This window comes from Prinia subflava, chromosome 9 (genome assembly GCF_021018805.1).
Source record: "Prinia subflava isolate CZ2003 ecotype Zambia chromosome 9, Cam_Psub_1.2, whole genome shotgun sequence".
Classification (NCBI taxonomy): Eukaryota; Metazoa; Chordata; class Aves; order Passeriformes; family Cisticolidae; genus Prinia; species Prinia subflava.
The window spans coordinates 14,181,691-14,200,009 of record NC_086255.1 but is presented as its reverse complement, the minus strand read 5'-3'; the positions used below and the strand labels follow the sequence as shown (position 1 = coordinate 14,200,009).

The following is an 18,319-nucleotide window of genomic DNA, read 5'->3' as shown; positions in this document are numbered from 1 at the left end:
AGTCTCTCCAGGATAAGAACTTCTAAGGTGACAACATGCCAGTTGAGCAGCCTGAGGCTGCAGGAATTGATTGACTGAAGGCATCCTGTGAGGGTGAGACCATTGCGTGTCACTGCCTGGTAGTGAACAGAACAGCCTATGATTGTTTTCTCTCTATTTCTCCTGTTATTGCAGGACTTTATTCATGGAGGCTACGCAAAATCCTTGGTCAAAGAGTTCAAGTTTATGAACATTCATTTCTTTGCTTCTGTGTTGCATCTGATCCAGCTGTATTCAACTCAAATGTGTGTTCCAGAGCCACCCAACATGTACATGAAGACCATTAATGATAGTGGAAGGAGTTTCCAAATATGCCAGTAATAATGTATTGTTTCTTTTGTTAATACAGTTTATGTGCCTCACTGATAATTATCTGTGCCTTATTTCTAATTTGGTCACTTCTGGCTTTAATTTTTAGACACCTCCTGCTTTACCATTTTGCTTTTCCCAGGTAAAGAATCTTTTTATATCACACATTCTTGTCTATCACATATTTACTCACCCTTCAGCTCTGCTGCACTGCCAAGACTCCAGACCCTGGATTCTTCTGAAGAGAGAGCTCTCCTGGGCTTCTATGAAGCTCTGAGATGTGCTGCAGCAAGGTAGGATGAGTATCTCTGGTTGGGTTCCAATGTTGAGGGGTCCATTTTTGGGGAGGCTCCTTGCAGAGGGGTTTGATAGCTTTGCAGGGTGCAGGAGCAGCCCGGTCTCACTGGGACTGAAGACCTCTGTGAGCTCTGCCATATTCAGCCAAGTGTCAAGTGTGGGCCAAAGCTATCAGAACCTGTCAGAAGGGAGAGCCTGGGCACCTGCAGCACACTCAGCTCTTGCAAGGAGACTGTTCCCCACCACAGGCTCTAAGTCCCTTTCCTCCCTGATAAAGCTGCAGCTCCTCTGTGCACAGGCTACAGCTGATTTCTCCAGCCCTACAGCAAAACACAGTGGGGCTTCCACTTGGAAGAAAGCTCTCAGAGGTGGGGCCATCACCTCTGCACTGGAAGGCTGATTTGAAGTATTGGCACTGGCCAGGGCTTTCCTGTTTCTCCCAGAGCAGCTCTGGGCCGGATGTGTGCCCCTTCATTCTCCACCCCAATTCTTCCCATGCTCTGTGCCAGGCAGGATGTGCAGGCTCTGCAGGGCTGCCAGCTTTGTCACAGGCTCAACAGCCTGTTCAGGAGAGGCTGGGGAGGGCACACTGAGGATAACAGTCCCTGCCACCCAGGCCATGTGTTTTCTTTCCGTGGCCTAACCCTGAAGAAATGGATCTTTGTTTTGATGCACACATAGGCCTCTGTATGCTTATCATAATAAAGACTTCTGAACTGATGCCAGAAAAGTTTTCCTGCTGTTTTCCAGAAGATGGGAGTTTGCCAGTAGTGGAATGGAGCTTCTGGCACTAAACATGGAAAAGTCCTGAGATGTGATTTCCTCTCTTGCCAGTTCCTTGACGGCCTCCTGGGTCAGCTCTGAAGTTCCCGACGGATGGGTAGCATCCCCTCCTGGTAGAGAAAGGCACTGTGGTCTTTCCCAGGCTCTGGGCACCTCACACAAGTTACTTTACTCCTGGGAAGGCTGCTAGTGCCCAAACCATATCTTTCTTTGCCTTAGCTTCATCCTGACCTCCTCAAAGCAGCTTGTTCTCCCAAGCTGTGAACTGGACGGAAGCGGTTCTCTGTTCTCATTTTCCCTTTCCCTCCCCCAGGCAGCCCCCCTGGCATTGTGCTGGCACTGCTGCCCACCTTCCCAGCCCCCTGAACAGGTGGAGCACAGTGGGCCCGTGCCCCTTGCTCACAGGGCTGCGTGGCTCTGTGCAGCCACAGCCGTAGCTCTGCCAAGGCAAACAAAGCTTGTCATAGTTGTTATTCTTCTTTCAGCATGCACTCCCCACAGTTCGCTCATTCTTATGGCTATTAGCTTGAACTTTCCTCAAATTTTCCAATCTTCCTCTGTTAACAATATGGCCAGAACTAAAATGAACCCATCAGATTGAGTCTTTCCATAGCCAGTTCCAGCAGAATCAGCTCCTTGCTGCCTGTGCCCATCAGCAACGCAATGGTGAGGGGACAGGGCTTGCATTCACATTCCTCTCCCTCTCACCACAGTGGCACAGAGCATTCCTGCTCCCCTTCTTTCTCCCACTGCCTCAAGGTCTCTCCATTTTTGAACATCTGGGTGGGGGGTGGGGGAGTGTATGATCCATCCCAGATGTATTAGCCGTATTTTCCAAATGAAGTCTTTATTTACTTCCTTCACTGTTTCTAAGTTCTAACCTCTTCCATTGTTTGTTTCTGCTTTCATCGGTGTTTTCAAACATGTCCATTTTTATTATTGGATGAAAGATCCATTATGTTGTTGTTTTCCTAGGATGTGTAAAGGCCATGCTAGGTCAGATCAAACATTGGCACTGTCTTCAGCTGTGTGGTGGGAGAGGATTTAGAGGGATAGTTAGGGAAACAGCATAATCCTTTTCTTCTACCCATCAGGGGCTTACGACATTTGTGATCAAATGATTGCTTCAGGATCTGGTAACTGTGCAAGTCCCTGTTCTCTATGAATTCATCTTATCCTCTTTCACACTTATTTAACTTTCAGCTTTGATGATGTAATTTCACGGTGTCTTTTGTGCAAAACTATTTCCTTTAGTATGCTTTAAGTCTGCTGCCTGATAACAGGCTGCCTCCATCCCTGTGCTATGGATAACGCTGACTAACTCTCCAGACCTAGTAGTGTGTGAGATCTGTTCTCCACCCACGTGAGATTTTGCCCATGGCTCCTTTTTAGGCTCTAATGCTCTGGCATTTCTTTTTTTACTGTTGTTTCTCACATCAGTGTTGCTTGCCTCCATAGGAAAGTGAGAGTTTTCCTCATGTGTCCCTTGGCAGCACTGCAGTTCCAACTCTGCCACTGCTGTCCCAGGCTACTGAAAGCAGCCTAGGAAGGGAAAGGGGAGGGTGAAACTGGCCAAACATGGGGCTTGTGCTATTTTACTATAGCCCTGCCTAGCACTCCCTGGCTGCCAAGTAACACTGGGTAGTGCTGGAAACCTGCCCACGACTCTTTCACATGGCCTTCTTGCTGAAGCCTGGGGAAAGAGCAGCTCCACGGGAACCCAGCAGCCCTGGGAGATGGGATGTGAAGGAGGTGAAGGCATTTCCCACTGCTGTTGTGGGCTGCCAGTTTTGCAAAATGCCACCAGACATATCTTGCTGTAGAGACAAGAACTGTCCTACCATACCCGTGCTCACCGTGCCATAGCTTCAGGTACTTTGCCTTGGTTTTTGCACGTGCTGGGAGAAGCTACCACCTCCAGCACTGGCTCTTGTCACCTGGCTACTGATGGGTGCAATGCCATTCCTGCTTCTGAACGTGTGCTGCTTTCAGACTGGCTGACAAGTGGGGATGTAGGGGGGTGAAGCTTAACTAGGAGAAGGTATTAATATTGTTACTGCTATCTCTTTACATGTATAGTATTTTTCTTTTTCTGTTCATGCTTTCAAAAGGATATTTTTTTCAAAACAGGGGTTAAGAGGGAACTGTGCAGATGGGGCAGAAGACCAAGGAGACAAAGGGTCAAGGATAAAAAGGACCACTATGATGATGCTGGGGCTGAAGAATGCTGGATATGGGAGAGTCTGAGCAAGCCAAGTCATGAGCAGGCAATTTGTGTGCCTTTACCACTGTTTGCATCAGAGCCCATCAACAGCAGCTAGAGGCTATAAACAGGGACTCTCTGGTATTACAACTGCTTTTCCTGGAAAACTGAGGTAGAGAGATGGCAGCACCAAGCAGGTGTGGAGAACAGGAAGGAAAGCTCTGTGAGAGAATGCTTTGCTGGGTGCAATAACACTTGACACAGAAACTAGAGTAATGCAGCACAGATCCACCACAAGGCTGAAAGGAAAGTAAATGTTTGGCATGGCACTGAGTATCCTGGGCAGCCCATTACTGATGGCCAGAGGAGATCCTCTCTAGCATGGCCTGGATAGAGCAGAATAGCATGCTCATGTTACCAAAGCTCCCTTTGGTAACATGAGCTCCTTTCTCTTGGCCTGTCCAGCCGTGATGGTAAATTTTTCAGCTGTTTGTGCTCATGTTTGGGCTCTGTGTCAGGGTTGTCCTAGTAAATACCTCTGTCCGAGCCACTAGGCTGCTGAAGTTCCAGCCTCGTGGGGCAAGGCTGCAAAGCAAGGCTGCCCGTGGCAGTGGGCAGAGAGCAGGGACCGTGAGGTGTCTGCTGCTCACTGGAACAAGCGTGGCAAAGGGGTGGGGACGAACCAGCTCCCTCTATACCCAGAAACAGTTTGCAACCCTTTGTCAGCAGACAGCAGGACACTTTCATTTGTCTTTACTCAGTTAAGCAATGTCCTGCTGCCCAGTGCCTGTCAGAGCTCTTTCTCATGCCCGCTCCCAGAGCAGGGTGGGGTGATACCAGACTTTGGAGCAGGGCTTTCCGTGATGATCCCTGCTCAGCAGACAGCTCCTGCATCACATCCCACGCTGCTCTGCCCTCCCCCTGCACCGTCCCAGCCCGGCAGTTCGGGCAGGCAGCTGTAGCGAGGGCGATGCAGTCAGTCCCTGCCTGTGTTTGTCCCGGGAGCAATGGGACCGCCGGGTAGAGGAGCCCACTGACCCGCGGCGGTGCCTGCTCTGCTTCCCCAGGAGATGGGGCAGGAGAGGAGGCGCGGAGCCGGGACTGGGCTGCGGGGAGGAGCGGTGGGAGCTGCCCGCGCCGGGCAGGGCTGCGGGAACCGTGCGGGCAGCGAGGTCGCCCCGGCGCTATCCCCATCCCCCCGGCTCCTGCCCCAGCAGCGGGCTCGGTGCCGGGCACCCCCGCCCGCCGGCCCCCTCTCCTCGCCTTTCCCCCGCCCGCCGCTCCCCGTGCGCTTGGCAGCCCCGACGCCCTCCGCAGCCAGTTTTCCAGCCCTGCGCTTCTTCTGCGGTGACAGCCAGTGGCTGCGGGGGCCTGTTTGCCGTCCAGTTAATAAGTGAGCCGGAGCGGGGGGAAACTTCTCCGCCGGGGGAGAGCGGGCTCGCCGGGGGCCGGGCGGGCGGGCGGGCGGGGGGAGCATTCCTGCGCCGCGGGGCCCCGGCGCGCCCCGCTCCCGCCGCCCCCCGCCCGCAGGTGCAGGGGGCTGGCACTCGGCGGCTGGAAAGAGCTGGTTGGAGTTTGCACTTTAAGCTCCCGGCGGGGAGGGAGCCGGGGCTGGGAGCTGGTCCGGGCGCCCGGCGCCGCGGGAGGATGGCGCGGTGGCTGCGGCCCCTCGTGGGAGCCCTGCTCCTGCTCGAGGGCGCGGCCGCCCTCAGCTTCCTCCACCATCGCTACGAGGAGCTGGTGCAGGCCCTGTTCCGAGTGCAGGGCCAGTGCCCCTACGTCAGCCGCATCTACAGCATCGGCCGCAGCGTCGAGGGCCGGCACCTCTACGTGCTGGAGTTCAGCGACTACCCGGGCATCCACGAGCCCCGTGAGTACGGGCGGAGGGACAGCGCCTGCCCGGGGCACGGCGGGGCACGGGCGGCGGGGCAGGCAGGGTCCGGGCAGGGTCTGCGGCGGGGACCCGCAGCCGGCCCGGGGACGCGCTGGCCCCGCCCGCACACATGCACCGTGCCATGCATTTGTGCTTGCGTGGCTGCAGCGTCCAAGGCGCGTACTTTGGACGGAGCTCTGAGTTTTCAGCTCGAGCTAAGGGGAGAACGCAGGCGAGTCCATCCCAGCGCCCCGCCTGCACTGCCACACTCTCCCTCCCTAAGCAGTGTTGTTCAGGCAAGGAGAGCAGCACCCACCCTCTGCCCTGTGCTGCTGGGGAAGTGACAGGAGGGAAAGTGTTCGATCCTTCCTCCTCCAGACGGCCAACCCAGGGGGACAACAAGCAGGGACCCCGGCAGGGAGGGCGCTGGGCTTGCACAGCCCTCCCGGCCCCGGGGGCAGTGCAGCCTCAGTGACAGGCTGGCCTCGGGGATCTCCCCCTGCTGCCACGTGGCCCTGCGGAACCTTGGCAGCAGTGGCCCCTTGAGCTGCTGCCTGTGCTGCCCGGGGATGCTGCCGAGCCAGCCGTGCTGGCAGCCGGCAGCCCTGGGGGCTGAGGAGAGCAGCTGCCTCTCCCGGCTGGGGGGCTGCACACAGCCCTCGCATCCCTGCTCTGGGTCCCTGAGCTGCAGATAAGGATGGAGCTCTCCGTACTGTCTGCAGGATCTTTTGCCTTTTCAAGTCGTGGTTGATGTGGTTAATTGCAGGGGCTGATGAGGGCAGGCAGCCCAGTCAGGTGGAACACTGCCAGCAGGGGTGTGCAGAACCTGTGCCTCCCTCAGAGCAGCGGCCCCCACAAACCCTCAGCACCCCGTGCCTGGCAGCACTGCACTGGGGGCATTGCTCCAGTCCTGCGGCCCACAGGATCATTTCCAGGAGTGCTAGGAGGTGGGAAGGGAGCCTTCCCACCTTGACCATCTCTGTGGCAGCCCTGTTCACACTGGGAAACATGCGTGGCACTGAGGGCATCCAGGGCACCTCCACAGTGCATCAAGGGCTGATTCAAAGCACGGAATGAGCAAAGGGCACTGGCAGTGCACCACTGGATTCTAGACTTGCAGAACCACATGAAAGCAGCTGGAGGGGCTGTAGGGGATGACTCAGATCTCCTCTGCCCCAGGCAGCAGCAGGGACCTGTGGCCCTGCTTGTAGCATGGGCCACTGTCAGGCTGGCACATTCAGCTTGTAGCATGAGAAATTTGGGAAACTGTGGATTTCCTTGAAGGACATGAAAAGTAACTCTGAAAAGCAAGCTCAGAGTCATTGGGCTTACATGCAGTAATTAGAGCTTGTGTGTCCACATACATAAAGTTTAGGGGTTTGGATACTGAAAAGGGCTGACAAATCCTGCCACAGACTCAAGCAAAGCAGAGAATCCTTGCTGAAATCTTTTTTTTTTTTAAGGCTGCACATATGCTCAGGATTTTTCTGTATTTTTAATAACTGGATTATCTAACTAAATCAGTTCTCATGTCCCTGAAATGTAACAAGATCGAATATGTTGCCTACCTCTGGTGTCTTGTGAGACACACTAATCAAAAGACACAGAAAAGCAAAATCTTCTGCTAAAATTAGACTTCTTTTTATTATTATTATTATTATTCTTTTTTTCTTTTTCTTTTTTTTTTAGTGCAGCAAAGGCACACGGGTTTTTGCAAGCAGCAGCTCACAGTCTGGGGATGTGATGCCTTTTACCCCAGGGATCCTGGTGGACATCATACCTGGCTGCAGGGCTGTACACTGCCACTGCCAGTCTGATCCCTGCTGCTGGCCAGAAAGCTCATGGTGCAATGGAAGTCTTAAGATCTGGCAAGCCAATATTTGTAACAACACCCCTTTTTTTCCAGACTCTTTCATGTGACAGTTGGGCTCCCTTTTTAACTTAATTCCCCTGTTGTCTTCGTTCTACCAATGCTGGCGCCAGCCTGCAATGTGACATTTTATTTTCCCACAAGTAACTGCTGTAAAAGGCCTTCTGAGAAAGCACAACCTGTCCCTCACATGTCCTGCCTCTCCTTCAGCAAAGCAGCAAGTCCTGTTCCAGGCACTGTCTGCCTGTGGTCTCCAAGTCTGTATTTTGAGACCTTATTTTAGAAAAGTCAGTGGCAAGAGACCTTTTTGGTCATACTGGAGCTGCTTGAGGGGCAGTTTGAGCCATATTCAGCTCAGCTGCTGAGGGTTTCTCCAGGCTCTTTTCCCTTGAGGGTGAGGAGGGCCTTAACCTTGGCCCTGGGGGCAGGTAAAAGGGAAGGAGAGATGCAGAGCCAGGAATGTGCCATGCTGGTGAGAGGCACTGAGAACAAATATAGAGGAGCAGAGGTGGGAGAAACTGTCTGTCCCCTCCACTGCCACCTACCACAGAGCTGTGAGGCCCTGGCAGCCCGGGGCAATCCTGCCTGTGCTTCCTGGTCCTTTTGTGCTGCCTTTCACCAGCCCAAGACCAAAGCACCAGCAAATGCTCCTCCTATGTGCTCCAAAGGCCCAAAGCAACCTGGAGGGAGTCTGAGCTGCTCCCAGGGTGCTGTGGCAAAATGAAGCAGAGCCCATATGAGAGCTGTGCCACTCTCCCTCACTGAGGTTTGCATTTTCCAGGGGAAAGAGTAATTTTATGCCATTTATTGGGTGTTCCTTGGGCTTGCCCAGGGCTGCCTGTGGTAGGCATTTGCTCTTCCCCCATTCCAGCCCTGGCTGATGGCACCACTCTCTTGCTCTCTGCAGTGGAGCCCGAGTTCAAGTATGTTGGGAACATGCATGGGAACGAGGTGCTGGGCCGTGAGCTGCTGCTGCAGCTCTCCGAGTTCCTGTGCGAGGAGTACCGCCGGGGCAACGAGCGCATCACGCGCCTCATCCAGGACACGCGCATCCACATCATGCCCTCCATGAACCCCGACGGGTACGAAGTGGCTGCCAAGCAGGTACCAGGCAGTGATCACCTCCTCCGGATGGGTAGGGGCAGGAAGCCCTTCAGAGCCCTTTGGGATCCTCTTCACTGCAGCTGGGAGGAGGGGGAATCCTTTCTCTTCGTGCCCTGCCAAATTTGTCCCCATCAGCTGCTGTTGCTGCTTCTCACCTCCTTACCAAGGGCTCATGCTGTGTTTCCTGCCACAGGTGACCTTGGCAGCTGATGGAGAAGACTTCCTATACCTGTCTTGCCCTCCTTAGAAGTTGTCACAGGAGGATCAATACAAATCCCCTCCCTAGACTGGGAAAGCAACAGTTGAATGCCACTGTCATAAGCAAGCAGGGGCATGAGAGATGGGGGGAAATAAGCCCCCTAGTCCTCCTCCTAAAAAATCATGCATTTCTTTGTGCTGCTAGACTTCAGGGAGATATTTGTGGCTCTTTCAGCTAAAGCAAATTGTTTATTTGTCTTGTGGCTTACTCTGTCACGCTGGAAAATGAAGATATTGCTATTGATTTTCCCTGTCGGTACCAATACTCTTTATTGTCCTGCCAGCAATAACACATGTTGTAACTCATAGGCAGTGAAGTGCTTTTACAGTAGGCAGTCTCTGCTTCTCTGATACCCAACCTGACTGCACCCAACCTGGACTCACCACTGAGATGCACCTTTGCCCCACAGGGCCCAGACAGCAATGGGTACTTGACAGGGAGGAACAATGCCAATGGAGTGGACTTGAACCGCAACTTCCCTGACCTCAACACACTCATGTACTACAGCAGGGAGATCAGCGGGCCAAATCACCACATCCCGCTGCCTGACAACTGGAAAAGCCAGGTACCACTCTGGATACCCTGAGGGCTACCGCATCCTCTTAGAGTGACTCAGCATGCAAGCAAATACACTGTCCTTTGGCTTGCACAGTGCTTGTCTCCTCTGAGCCTTCTGCCTGCAGAAAAACGATGCAGTTCTGGTCCCATACCACAGCTTGCACCTCTGACATCACAGCCAGCTTGGGGGAGCAGGCTGCAGTGCACGGGGCAGAGGAAGTGGCACGTGCTGGCTAACACCTGTGCCTCAGGTTTTGGGGTTATGCTGGGGGGAGCAGCTTTGTGTGTCAGGGCAGTTGGTGGAGAACAAAGGAAGCTGTAAGAGTTGCAGCAGCCATATTGTGGGACAGGGTCTAACATGGCAAATCACACCACAGCCTGGCATGGAGCAGTAGCTGGCACAGAGGTCTCTTCTCTCTTCTCCTTACAGGTGGAGCCAGAGACATTGGCTGTGATCCAGTGGATCAGCAGCTACAACTTTGTGCTCTCAGCCAATCTGCACGGTGGAGCAGTGGTGGCAAATTACCCCTATGACAAGTCCCAGGATCAGCGGTTCAGGAGCCACCGGCGCACAGTCAACACTCCTACCCCTGATGATAAGTTGTTCCAGAAGGTGAGCACAGCCACGTTAAGTGGGGACATTCCCTGGCAGGGTGCAGAGTGAGAGCTGGATGGGAGCTCTGGTCACTGCGTCATGCAGGAGCTGAGCCAAGAAACGTGTTGGAAATAATCATTAGCTGGCTACAGCATTTCTGCCAGCCACAGGCTCAGGAGCCAGGTCAGGACAGTCCCACCTTGTGAGCCAGTCCCACCACAGGGACAGGCCAGTCTTAACCCTTGGGAGCCCCCTCCTTGTCCATGCTGTGCTTGGATTCCCCATCACCCAAATACCACTGGTATACTCAATAACAACCTGCTCTTCCAAAGCTGGAAGCTGCACCCAGCTTTGCCACACCATCTTAGAATGCATAGCAGTTTTTATCCTAGAGAGGTGACTGGGGGCCTGCTGAGAGCAGAATGAGGGAGGTGGGTGCTCAGTAGGGGCTTATGGATGGTGAAGAACAAGAACTACAACAAACAGCAAGAGCTCCAGAACCATAATCAGACATCAGGGAATGCATCAGTCCATGCTGTTGATCCTGTTAGAGCTAGCTGAAGCTCGTGGTTTCTCTTATTATCCCAGAAAACAATGCCTTCAGTCACTGCTTCCATTAGGAAATACCCACTACAAGAAAATACTAAGACCGCATCTGAACAGTTAATGAGAAAAATAAGTCCAAGCTGGAGTTCAGCCTTCTCTGGAAGCAGAATCTGCAGAGGCTTGTCAGGACCTCCTGGGATCACGGCTGTGCTCAGACCCAGATGTAAAGAGGCTGCAGTCTGGGGCATAGGCTAATGATACCCACATGGCCTCAGAACTCAGAAATGTAGAGAAGTAACTGTTTTCCTGCTGACAGAATATTACACTGGAATCTGAACCATAATACAAGGGTATAGAGTTTGCCTTAGAAAATGCAAATTCCAGTCTCTGTTAAACTGGGTCTTACGCAAAGGACTGGCTTTAGATGCAGCAGCCCAGTTTTAGCCATGCCTTCATGTCTAAAAATAGGCAGTAATCTTAATATGGGCAACAAACAAATCGTTGCTAGAAGCAGAAGTTGCCCAAACTCTTTCCTAAACTAAATTCCCCTGATATATATCTGGTATTTGCCAGGACTGGTTACTTTTTTTTCGTATACCTTTTCCCCCTGTTAGTGCCATTTGCTGCATGGGGCCAAGTGTCCCTGCACAGGTCCAGTGCCCTCTGCTCCCCCTCTTCTCAGCACAAGTAGGGCAGGAGCCACTTGTGCCATCAACAAGCTTCCAGCTTGCCAGATTACTGCTCTTCCTCCTTGGCCTTTATCTGCCTACATCTTGTAGAGGTTCTGGGCACCTCATGTTGTATTTTGTGGCAGTAAAATACAGAAATCCTCTCCTGTCTGACTTCCCTCCCATGCTCCTCAGCAAAGGACAGAGCATGTTTTATCCAGAGCCAGGCAGGGTCCCCAGCCTTGCAGGGCTGCAGTGGTGACCACTGGCTGCTCTCCCTCTAGCTGGCCAAGACCTACTCGTACGCCCACAGCTGGATGCACCGGGGCTGGAACTGTGGGGACTACTTTGCTGATGGCATCACCAATGGGGCATCCTGGTACTCGCTCAGCAAAGGTAAGGGCTGGGCAGGTAGGCACCCTACAACAAAAAGGGGTGAAGGGATAGACAAGGAACCTCAGGACAGGATGGGCTGGGGAAATAGGATTGTGCCCATTACTAGACACCATTCTGGTGTTTGTATCTCAGACCAGAAGGTGACTTGGGAGCACTTGAAATGGCTTGGGAAAGAGCCACAGAAATAGCCAGGGTCTGCAGAGAACTTCATCCTATATGCATCTAGATAAAGGAAGCATTAATCTATTAGTGTATTTGAAAATCCTACTGTGTAATTCCATCAAAACCCAAAACTGTGACCAAAGGGAAGGCAGCTGCTGGTCCCTGAAAAATCTTATTAAAAAATGTACAATGAGGAAACTGAAAAATCAACACATTAGACTAGACAAAAGATTGGAGAGGAACTGGAAGAGATATATAGGCCCTTGTGGTACCCAACCTCCCCAGGCTTCTGAAGGCAGGCTGGTGAATGATCCAGCTGAAAGAGAGAGTTGGCAGCTACAAGGAGAGGGCTGCATGGGTGGAGAAGGCTCTAGCTGCACGGTGATGCAGGGAGAAGGCTGCACCTGTGGTGCAGAGGAGAGTGAGACAGTTCTGGTCAGAAAAAGGCCAGGATGACTGTGACATGGGAATAGGAAGGGAGCTATGCCATGGCCATAGGCTATTCCTCTCTTCCAGGCATGCAGGACTTCAATTACCTCTACACCAACTGCTTTGAAATCACTCTGGAGCTAAGCTGCAATAAGTTTCCCCCCGAGGAGGACCTGGAGCGGCAGTGGATGGCCAACCGGGAGGCCCTTGTTGCTTTCATTGAAGAGGTAAAGGGGCAGTCCTGAGACCTACACCCCTCTGCAGATCCCCATGGGCCCTGGTAGGGGACCAGTAGGGCATGGAAGGGAGTTGGTTATGGAGCTCATGGGGTGCTCTTGTTGGTGGCCTTTGGGGAAGCTGTTGTGTCCTAGACTGGCTCTGGTGGGGACAACCAGGATCACCAAGGGTACAGGGAAAGGTAAGGTTGTCCCCAAAGCTCTGCCCTGTTTGGCAATACCCTCTGGAGCAAAGGAGGGGCCTTGAACCATCAGTCTGTCTCCCTCCCTGCAGGTCCACCAGGGCATCAAAGGGATGGTGTCAGATGAGAACAACAACGGCATTGCAGGAGCAGTGATTTCTGTCCAGGGAATCAGCCATGACATCACCTCTGGTGGGTTGTCCATCCACTTACGTGTCTGAATCTGTGAGTGAAGTTAGCAGGCAAGGCTGTAATATGGGAGGCCATCATGGTTTGTTTCCCAAAGACACTAGCTGGGAGAAATATGCCTTATCCTTATCCTTATCCTTGACAACGGTGGGCTTAGGAAAGCCTAGGAAAGGCAGAGGCAAGAACTGGAATGCAAACCTTATTGTAAAGGACTTCAGAAATTCAGCTCCTATTTTGTCTGGGAGGGACAATTGAGGGGATAATCTACTCAAGCCTGTAAGTATATACAAAGAGCTGAAACAGAAGATACCAAAGAACAAGATGAGAAAAGAAAGAATAAGATGAAAGACTGAAAGTTCACGCCAGATAAATTTAGAATGAGAATGAAGTGCCACTTTATCCAAGTTGTGGTTGTTTCTCCCTTGCTGGCCAATTTTAACCTCCTTTCCATAAACACCCTCCTCCAAGCAGACTGAACATTACAGACTGCCTGCAGAAAACAGCTGATATTACAGCTCTTCAGAGGTCAGACCATGAAATCATTAAAGCTCCTCCTGGCTATAGGTTTGTGAGTCAGTAACACTAATATTTGGCACTTATTATTCCAATCTGCATAAGAAAGGGGTCTGTGGAAGAAATCACAGAAGAGCTGGCTGCCAAGTGGCCTCTGAAGTCTCCTGTCCAGCTTGGAGCAAGATTGTTCCCAGCTCTGATCAGCCACTGCACTCTCCAGCCAATTCTCACTGACCCCAAGGATGGGTATTTCAGAGCCTAACTGCTGTCCTGTGCCAGGGCTCTACCTCATTCATGGTGAAGCTGCACTCCCAGATCCACCCTGAAGCAATTTGCAATACCCATCCAGTTACATAGATGGGATTATACTCAGATTTCTAAAGTAATCCATAATATGGTGTTACCTGTGTTGGCCATCTCCTGTCCCTAAGCACATCAGAGCACAGTCTGTCAGAGTGCTCCTGGGGCTTTCAGGGAATCAGGGAGCAGCTGAGCTAATGAGCATCTAAAACCTGCTAACCCAAACGTGGCAAAATTGTGTAGCAGGAATTAGACTGTGTTATGCACAAGGAGTCAGACTGGAGCTGTGATTGTCCTTAGGTCTGCCATCATCTGACTGGTGAGTGCTCAGCTTTGCAGCCTCCCTGTACAGCCAGTGCTGCTGTACAGTCCCCTTTCATTTGGCTTTTACTTGCAGACTGACCTCTCCTCCATGGCACTAAAGAGACATCACTTGCAGTGTACCAGTGTGAATCCCGCCTTGAGGTAGCCAGCAGATTTGGGGGGAAAAAATTTGGTTTTGAAGGCTACATATCCTGTAGGAAGTAACTCAGCAAGAATTACTGGAATGTCTTTTGCTTTGCTCCCTGACCATCCTGAGTGCTTTCTTTTCCTACCTTGTGTTCCAGGGGATATGGGGGATTATTTCCGGCTGCTGCTGCCTGGCACCTACACTGTCACAGCCTCTGCAGAGGGGTACCAGCCCCTGACAGTGACAACAACAGTGGGCCCAGCTGGACCTTCATTGGTGAGTCAGGCAGAGTCATGAGGGTTTCTCAAAATATCTTCACCCCCCCAGGGAGGAAGAAATGTGGTGGGGGATGTCTAGTGAGCAGCAGAGAAAGGAAACAGGATGTAGAGCATTTCCAGTGCCTATAGGTTATCTGTTTTGGCAGACAAGGCTCCACACAGCTCACAGCAGGGAACAGAGTGAAGACAATGCCATGTGCCTTTCAGTTCCTTACTGAGGCCTTGCAGCTGCACTGGGCTGCCTTAGCTGCTCCTGTGTCCTGCCTCTTGGCCATGGGAGAGCTCCTGGCTGACTGGGACTGCTGCTCTTCAGCTCTCCCTCCATCCTCTTCACTCTCCAGGGTGAGATGATGTGGAGACAGCATCTGTTCCCTGAGGTGCAGTTATCCCCCCAGCTTTATGGGTTTCAGCAGTCTGCTGTCATCTGCATTCTGCCTGAGACCAAACCTTATCAAACTCACAGCCACAGGCTGAAGTCTGCCTTTCTTTTTGCTGAGAGCACCAAAGGCAAATGGGAGCTGAATACCAACAACCAAGCACCTTCAGGAAATGAAGTGCTCTTGACACTGGTGTGCCTCCTACAGTGCCTTTCTGAGGGCTGGCTGGACAACTAGAAATTGGCTGTAAAAACAGTGGGTGGTGATCCCTGCCCCTGCTGTTGCCTTGTGAACATGGTGGAACCACAGATGCAGGCTCCTCAAAGGACCAGCAGGACCCCCTCCCCTTGCCCCATCTGCAGCATCCTGGCACATCATTTGCATCACTGTATGTACACTGGTCAGGCTCTGCTGTAAATACACTGTGGTTGTTCTCCCACCTTCCATCACTTCATCCCACTCTGCCTAGCCTCTGAAGTTCTTCCAGAGCTGCCCTCTTCTCAGGATTAGAAACCTACTAATTTTCGTACTAAATTTATTTATGGTCAGTTTATGTCTATTTGTTCTTACGCCAATGTTGTGCTTTAAATAGCTCCTTTTCTTCCCTGGTGTTTATTCCCTGGTGTATTTATAGGGAGCTGTCAAGCCCAGTCTTTTGTTTTGCTAGGTTAAGCACCCAGCTCTTTGGGTTTCCTTTTTAAAACAGATTTTCTTTTGACAGTCTTCTTCACTGTAGAAGACTGATTTGTTCCCTTATGGTCTGATTTTTGCATATCTCCTCTCACAGCAGCCCTCCTGTTCCCATTTCTGCAGCACCTCCCATACTCATTGTTCACCCCATCCCCATACAGCCCCATTCCAGTTTCACCTTTCTGTATGGCCTCCCCATTCCCCATTTATCTGATGCTGTGTTTTGCACACTCTGTGTCCCCTTCTCCCTCTTGTACCTACTTGTGTGGCTGTAGTGGATGGAGGTTTCTTTCCAGGATTTTTTTTTTTGCTTGGATCTACTAGAAGCACTGGTTGCTGAAAGACTGATTAAGCTAACAAGATGCAATTGAAAAAGAACTGTCTGTCCTAAACCATCCTGTGTATTAAATATTCACAGAAATGCAAAGCAGTCCTATGTCTCTACTCTTGGGTGAGAAAAGGAGAATAAAGAACATAGCTCAGTCCCTTGCCATTCACAGGTCATCTTCCAAACCATCCTAGGACCTTGCATTGTCACAGGAGCAACTGCATAAGAAACATAATCCATTGTTAGTACATTTTCCACAGGAAGAACAAAATCTACAGCTGCTTTAAGAACTTTAACAAAGGCTGAGACCCCTTATTGTTTGACTTGGGCCCAGAGTCAGCTTCGAAGGCAAGCGGGGCAGAGGCAGGTCCCGCAGAGCCCTGAGCCAGCAGAGCACACACACGGTGGTGTTAAAGGCAGTTATCTTTGTTCTTCCTCCAGGTGCATTTCCAGCTCAAACAAGAAGTGGTGAGAAAGCCTGCGGAGCGTAAAGCCTCAGGCACACGTATGAACAACAAAGCCCTTCAGAAGAAGGTGGTGCCAAGAGCCACCCGCCGGGGGACCCAAAGATGAGGACAGCTCCTTTGGCTCAGAGCTGGGGGAGCCGTGTACATGAGGCCTGGTTGATGGCTCCAGCCAGTGAACTTTCCAACAGTCCAGCATGAAACTAGCCCAAATGATTAGGTTATTAAATAAGGAAGTATTTAATCCCTGAGCAAATTGTGAAGTCATTCACAACAAAGTGTGCCTGGACTACAGTTCCCTGGGCAGTGTGTCTGTGTGTGCTGAGTTCTTCTCCTGCACTTGATCCATCTCAGAGAGCTCTGCTCCCTTAACTCATGGACTGTTGCTACAGCCCACATGAAATGTCACTAGTGTATACCAGGGATAATGAATGCAAGCCTTGGTGTAAGCTGCACTCACAAACTGGGCACATGAACATTAGTCCTCTGGGTGCCAGTGCCATGCTTCTCCCTCAGGTAAGGACACTTGCTGCCTGCAGATCCCAAAGTTAGGGGAAGGTCCATTTTAAAGCAGGCAGTGATGTGAGCAGCTCTGAACACAGCTTGAACCACATGCAGCGCAGCTATTGCTGACTGGTAGCTCTGGGAGGTCATAGTTCAAGGTTATCTCCTGATCTTGATGTGCAGATGGGACTTTCTAGTAGCTGGTTTGTCATCAGACAGGCTGAAATTACTCATGCTGGCAAAAGCTAAGTATTATCCTGAGTCCTTAAGGCTTCAGACCCAAACCAGATGGCTTGCTGAGGGGTCTGCTCTATCCAACCCAAACTATTATTCTGAGCCAGAAGCAACTAGGTGAGATCTGACAACTGGTGATGAGTAGATGTCCAATCCAGGTTATTTGGATGTTCCTTTGAGACAAATACCCTGAACCTTGGTTCAGTATGCAATAAGGAGGTGTGGATGCCAGCAGTGTGCTGTGTAGGTACAGCATGAGCTGTGTGAGTTGTAATTGGGTTAGGAGAGAAAGGATCCATAGTTCAGTGAGGCACTACAGGCTGAGGCTTAAAATGCTGCTTAGGCTGTGTGGGCAGGTCTGGAGTGGAAGCAAGAGTAGAAACAAAGCTGGTTATTTCCATGGTAAAAATATGTTAAGCAGGCAAAACCTTTCTAGCATTCTTCATTGAAAATAACTCCAGAGGGATAAATAGTACCACATATATGCCCCAGTGATTTCTTTTCTCCTTGGATGGTTATCCCAGTCCCCACCATACAGCCATGGTTACACTTTCTCTCCCTGTCTAATGCCTGTCAAAAAAGTGTCCCCCAAACATTCCTTTGCTTCTCCTCTTTTGCAAACATCTCTTCATTTCTTGTGGGCAACCTGTACCACCCTACTGCAGAAGCAATATTCTGCACTTCATCCCTCACCATCATGTCCTCCTCTGTCTCTGCTACAAGATGCTGGTGGCATTTTCAGCATTAGCAGCACACACACGCTCTTATAGCTCTGCCTGCTAACAGAAGCTCTTTCTCTGTCATGCCTTTTCTTCTAAAGGCAGAGGAAGCTGTCCCTTGCAGGTTAATTATACAGGCCGTTGCAAAAAAAGTGTCCAGAATGGTAATGCTCTTAACAGTGGCTGTGAGTGATTTTGGTCTGCAGAAACCAGTAGGAACTGGAGACACTGGCCAGTTCAGCAATCACAGCCAAAGCTGAATTCCAGTTCTTTTTTATTTTTTTCTTATTTTTTCTGGTTTTGTTTGGTTGTTTGTTTGTTTTTCTCTGAGGCAGGAGGAAATGAAAAAGGATGGCAAGGCTGAGATGCTCCAACTTCTGTGTGGTTTAATTCCTCTTCCACTGGCCAAGCCCAGCAGCATCTCTGCAGATGCTGGACCCTCCTGCTGGAAGGCACATGGCAGTGCACGTTCATCCAAGGGATTTCGTGGTGGATGTGCAGGCAGGACGAGGGAGGGCACCCTGCATTCCACAGCCTGGCCACATGCAGCACTCAGAAGGGTCTGCTGTCTCTAAGTGTCCAGCCCATGTGCAGGAAGATATTGCTGCCCTCAACTACAGCACTCTGCTGGCTGAGCTGGCTTGTGAGGATGTGTATGAAGCTGAGCAAGGAAAGAGCTCCGAGGGAGCAGCCTTCAGCTGGCTCATTCAGCTGGGTGGTCTCTGGGCAGGGTGATGCTGACAGCTGCCCATGCCCGTGTGCA

General features: G+C 51.4%; 1 protein-coding gene across 1 annotated transcript; it reads left to right on the top strand.

The window, feature by feature from the left end:
• Positions 1-5,066: 5,066 nt before the first annotated feature.
• Positions 5,067-17,920, top strand: CPN1 (carboxypeptidase N subunit 1). The gene is made up of 9 exons (XM_063405549.1): positions 5,067-5,501; positions 8,282-8,478; positions 9,147-9,302; positions 9,726-9,908; positions 11,389-11,500; positions 12,179-12,318; positions 12,602-12,701; positions 14,120-14,238; positions 16,077-17,920. The coding sequence occupies exons 1-9, from the start codon at positions 5,279-5,281 to the stop codon at positions 16,206-16,208; spliced, it is 1,362 nt and encodes a 453-aa protein (XP_063261619.1). The 5' UTR covers positions 5,067-5,278; the 3' UTR covers positions 16,209-17,920.
• The last annotated feature ends 399 nt before the right edge of the window (positions 17,921-18,319 follow it).

Excerpts from the sequence above, each read along its gene's own strand:
- CPN1 (XM_063405549.1), top strand. The coding sequence starts at position 5,279 with ATGGCGCGGTGGCTGCGGCCCCTCGTGGGAGCCCTGCTCCTGCTCGAG. Across the intron at positions 11,501-12,178 it reads CTGGTACTCGCTCAGCAAAG|GCATGCAGGACTTCAATTAC; the intron begins GTAAGGGCTGGG and ends CCTCTCTTCCAG. Across the intron at positions 12,702-14,119 it reads CAGCCATGACATCACCTCTG|GGGATATGGGGGATTATTTC; the intron begins GTGGGTTGTCCA and ends CTTGTGTTCCAG.